General features: G+C 58.4%; 1 protein-coding gene across 5 annotated transcripts; it reads left to right on the top strand.

The window, feature by feature from the left end:
- The first annotated feature begins 337 nt into the window (after positions 1–337).
- C1QC (complement C1q C chain) lies at positions 338–4,761 on the top strand. 5 transcript variants are annotated; one of them, XM_053660682.1, is made up of 3 exons: positions 338–446; positions 749–942; positions 3,936–4,761. In XM_053660682.1, the coding sequence occupies exons 2-3, from the start codon at positions 762–764 to the stop codon at positions 4,490–4,492; spliced, it is 738 nt and encodes a 245-aa protein (XP_053516657.1). In that variant the 5' UTR covers positions 338–446; positions 749–761; the 3' UTR covers positions 4,493–4,761. The 5 variants fall into 5 exon arrangements, with proteins under 5 accessions (XP_053516657.1, XP_053516658.1, XP_053516659.1 ...); XM_053660683.1 differs by having other exon boundaries at positions 339–446; positions 761–942; XM_053660684.1 differs by having other exon boundaries at positions 359–469.

Below are 4,761 nucleotides of genomic sequence, written 5' to 3'. Positions count from 1 at the left end.
CAACTTCCTCCTGGGGGCGGGGTGTTGAACAGCTCAGTGTCGGGCACCATAAGTGCCAGCAAGTGGGGGCAGGTGTTCAGGGGCTGAAGTTGTCTTCAGGGGAAGTCTGCCCAGGAGGCTGGCGTTTACACCAGCACAGACACGTACACACCCTTCGCCAGATCCGGAGCGGCGGACGTTTCCCCATTTCGGACACGCATGACCCAGGGGTGGGGGCCACAGAAGTGTCACTGTGGTCAGCCTGGCTCAGCGCCCGAAAGAAAGCATCGAGTCAGGAAAAAATGCGGGAAAGGGGATGTGGTACTGGGGGGTGGGGGGAGGGGGCCGCCCAGCCCGCTCGGGGCCCTCCCTGCTGTGTCCACTCTGAGACGGCGTCCTCCTGCCTTGGAGAGGGGAAGCAGACTGGAAGACATCTCAGTGACCAGACCAGAACCTCCCACGCCCAGGTGAGGCCAGGACCCCTGCCCAGGTGAGGGCGAAGGGTGGTTATTTTCCCCACCACCTTCCTGAGACGTGGCCCTGGGGACAGCCTGATTTGTGAGAGAAGGGAGGGTCCCCGTCCCCAATAAGCTGGGGGTCTGAGCTCCAAGACGTCCCCCCACCGTCCATGCATCGTGTGGTCCCAAGGGGGAGGGGCCCGGGGAGGGGAAGTGGGTTCCTGAGGGTGAAGAAGGATGAGCCCTGGGGAGTGAGAGGGTGAAGAGGGTGAGTGAGGGGCTGGGCGGGCCAACCCAGGTCTCCCGTCCAGCTCCTTCCCCAGGATGGACAGGGGCTCCAGCTCCTGGGCCCACCTTGGACTAAACCTGCTGCTTCTCCTGCTGGTGCTGCCGCCCGAGAGCCGGGCCAGCGAGCACTGCTACGGCGTCCCCGGGATGCCGGGCCTGCCCGGGCCCCCGGGGAAAGACGGGCACGACGGACTGCAAGGGCCCAAGGGCGAGCCAGGTGAGTCGAGGGGCTTCTTGCGGAGGGGTCACCCAGGCCTGGGGGTGGGGGCGGGCTGCTCTCGGGACAGAGTCCCGCTCTCCCGGCAGGTGTAGCCCCTCAGAGCCCAGGCCTCGGGCATCCCCAGATTCCTCACCTGAAGCCAGTGAGAGAAGATGGACACCTGCCCACAAAGCAGTGGGGAGGGTCACAGGACAGGGACCACAGGGAAACTCCCGGCAAACTCTGAAATGCTAGGCTACTGTTCTGTCACAACCCCTGTACTACTTGCTCTGTGACATGGACCCCTGGGGAAGGTGGGACGAACACAGGGAATGTATACAATGCACAGATGAGCAGGGTTCAAATCCCAGCCCCACCACTTCCCACTGTGTGAACTTGAGCAAGGCACTTGCTTACCGTCTGGCACCTTGGTCTCCTCATCTGTGAAGCGGGGGTGCCTACTGCACGGGGGTGCTACGGCGATTAAGTTACAAAACAGTGCTGAACACGTGGCAGGCACTGCAAAGTGTAGGCTATGGTGGTCATTGCTGTTGTTATCATTTCCACCAGAAATCTGTGCTCACCTCCTCCCTAAGATCTGGGTGGCTGGACAGGTGGGGGGTGAGAAGTCAGGGTCCCAGCCATAGGACCTTCTGTTGGGGTTCACGGGCAAGCTCCGGCCTGAGCAAAGGGGGGTCTGAGGACAAGAGGGGGCTGGTGCTGGGGCAGACTGGAGTCTTCAGCGCCTCCTTTGAAGTGGGCACATATCTGGGAGGTGGAGGAGTGTGCCTGGGGCAGCATGTGTGAGGCCGGGTGGGGATGGGCAGAGCTGATGGGGGGGCAGAGGTGAGGGGGATGAGGAGCCAGTGGAGAGGAATTTCCTTAGGAATTTCCCCAAGTCACCTTCCCTCCTGGCAATGGAGTGGGATTTGCCAACATTCCAGAAAAAATCCTCCTGTGCAGGGTGAGCTGAATGAGGATCCCCGGGTGTGCCATTTTGGGGGGACCCTGTGCTTCAGGCTGCCTCTGGCCACCTCACTGCCCAGGGGGGCAGAGGGCCCCTAATATTTGAGCTCCTACTTGTGCCAGGCATGGTTCCAAGTGGGGCAGGTTAAATTGTTAACTCGTTTGCAAATGAGCAAAACTGTGGCCCAAATCCTTTGAAGAAGTGATTTATTCCCTTTTATAAATGTCAAAGCTGAGGTTCAGAGAGATTGAGTAACCTGCCTGAAGTCACACAGTAGAGCCCTGTCCAACTCCAAAGGCCACCGCCTTAATCACTGCCGTCCACTGCCTCCCAGGCCCCCTCCGCACGGCTGAGTGCTGCCCCTCCCAATCACATGCTGGAAGACACCTCGAAGCATGAGGCCCAGTGCCCGCTCAGCATCGCTGCCGACCGCCACAGGGACCTGGTACTCACTGAGTACTTCCTGGGAGGTGCCGGGCACGTGCATCCTCCCATCCCACTCTCTCCAGTGGCCCTGCCAGGTCCAGTTCATTATGCCCTTATCTCAACTGGGCAAAAGAGGCTCAGGAAGGGGAGGTCACCTCTCCAGGGTCACACAGCCCGAAGCCTAGGTCTGTTGGGTCCTGAGCCCCCGCTCTTAACCCTGGGACCTAAATGGCCCATGAGCCATGAGCCATGTGAAGGATCTTCACAAGTAGGTTTGCATAGACACCCACTTCTAAGGAAGCCAGAGGAGGAAGTGGCCATGATGGTAGGCAGGGGTGGTCAGGGAGGGCTTCCTGGAAGAGGAGTCTGGTGTCAGGCCCTAAAAGATGAGTATAGTTTGAACAAGAGGAGGCGCAGATGATTGGGGTGGTAACAAGAATCAGAAATTCTGACTGCAACACAGACAGACTTGACTTTGAGTCCCAAATCCACCTCCTACCAGCAACATGGCCTTGGGCAAGTGTCTGGCCTTGCCCTTCAACATGAGGAAAGCAGAACCCGGCCAGCTGTCGTTAGCAGCTGAAGTGGACTGAGTGCAGCTGGGGCAGCAGGAGGGAGCAGCCCCCATCGAGGGGCATCTGTTTGGCTCCATCCGGTGGTTCCCACACACCGAGCTGGCCTGGGGCACAGACATGGGTTCGGTAGGGCTCCGAGACTCGTCGAATTTGAAGGTCCTCTTTTAGAAAAACAACACAAAATGAGGGGTACGTTTGATTGCAGGGAAGGGGTGTCACACACACCTACACACACTATAGAATTGTGTTGAAACTATACACACGCACACAGTGCTTGTGAATGGAGCTCGGTGGGTTGCACCAAGGCCCCCCCCCCGGGCGTGAGTCTGTGCTCTGGTTGTGCAGGATGAGCCGCAGGGACAACCAGGGGACCAGCACATGGGACCATCTTGCATTTTTTGTTTCAACTTCCTGTGAATCTGTGGTTATTTTAACATAAAAGTTGCAAAACTTTATAAATATAAAATTAGGCAAAGTTCCTTGAAGGGGCCAGTGTTCATCACGGGACCTGAAGCAGGATCCAGGAGCTTCCCAGGGAATCTGCCTCCGAGCGATCTGATTTTCATCAAGAACAACTAGACTTTGGGTGAGGGAGGTCTGAGCATACCAATGTTGGCTGTAAATAAAAAGTTAGTAACACATCACATTAGCCACATAGAAGCTCTCAGAGGTCACATGCTGCCTGTGGGCTGACAGGCGTGGCCTCTGACACACTGAGATGCCACCCTCGATGCCCCTTGGGCTGGCTAGTCCTGCCCTCTGCGTCCCAGATGTGGAGGCTGAGGCCAAGAGACAAATGTCTCAGCCCAGGTCAGAAAGCAAGTCTGTATGGGGGGGTGGGGCAGGGTTCAGACCCTCTTTCCAGCTTATCAGCTGTTCTGTCGCCCTTGCTCCCTGCACACGGCTCCCAGGTGGACAGTGCTCCTGGTGGAAAGAGATTCCAGAGACCAGACCCCAGCAGTGTGTCCCCTAGAGGCCAGCGCCAGGGTCTCTCTCCCCTGTCACCTGCCCCAACACTTCCTTCCCACCTGCTTTCTCCCCAGGCATCCCAGCTATTCCTGGGACACGAGGACCCAAGGGCCAGAAGGGAGAAGCTGGCACACCTGGCATTCCTGGGAAAAACGGCCCCATGGGAGCCCCCGGGTTGCCGGGGGATCCTGGACTCATGGGGCCCCCCGGGGAGCCGGGAGAGGAAGGCAGATACAAGCAGAAGCACCAGTCGGTGTTCACGGTCACCCGGCAGACCGTGCAGTACCCGAGAGACAATAGCCTGGTCAAGTTCAACACGGTCATCACTAACCCACAGGGGGATTATAACACAAACACAGGCAAATTCACCTGCAAAGTCCCCGGCCTTTACTACTTCGTCCACCACACGTCACAGACGGCCAACCTGTGCGTGCTGCTGTACCACAACGATGTCAAGGTGACCACCTTCTGTGACCACATGTCCAACAGCAAGCAGGTCAGCTCCGGTGGCGTGCTGCTGCGTCTGCAGGTGGGGGACGAGGTGTGGCTGGCGGTGAACGACTACAACGGCATGGTGGGCACCGAGGGCTCCGACAGCGTCTTCTCTGGCTTCCTGCTCTTCCCCGACTAGGGCGGCGGGTCTGCTCCGGCCCCAGGCCACCCCACCTCCCTCAGCTTTCCTGGCTGTGCCACGCCCTTGCTCGGGCCATTCTCCCCACCCGATGGACTCCTCCTCCAGAAAGCCCACCCTGACCCCCACCCCACGAGTTCTCTCCCTTCTCTGAGTTCCTGCAGGATCCGCTGCCTTGACACTTGAGCAACACCTCTGGTGCCATCATTCCTTCTTCTCTAAGTGTGGACTCAGGCAGACATATAAATAAATGGTTAAATCGATGAAAA

This window comes from Artibeus jamaicensis, unplaced genomic scaffold (assembly GCF_021234435.1).
Source record: "Artibeus jamaicensis isolate MK-2021 breed Jamaican fruit bat unplaced genomic scaffold, CSHL_Jam_final scaffold_847, whole genome shotgun sequence".
NCBI lineage: Eukaryota > Metazoa > Chordata > Mammalia > Chiroptera > Phyllostomidae > Artibeus > Artibeus jamaicensis.
Note: the sequence above shows the minus strand (reverse complement) of the source record. Positions and strands in the feature narration are given on the sequence as shown.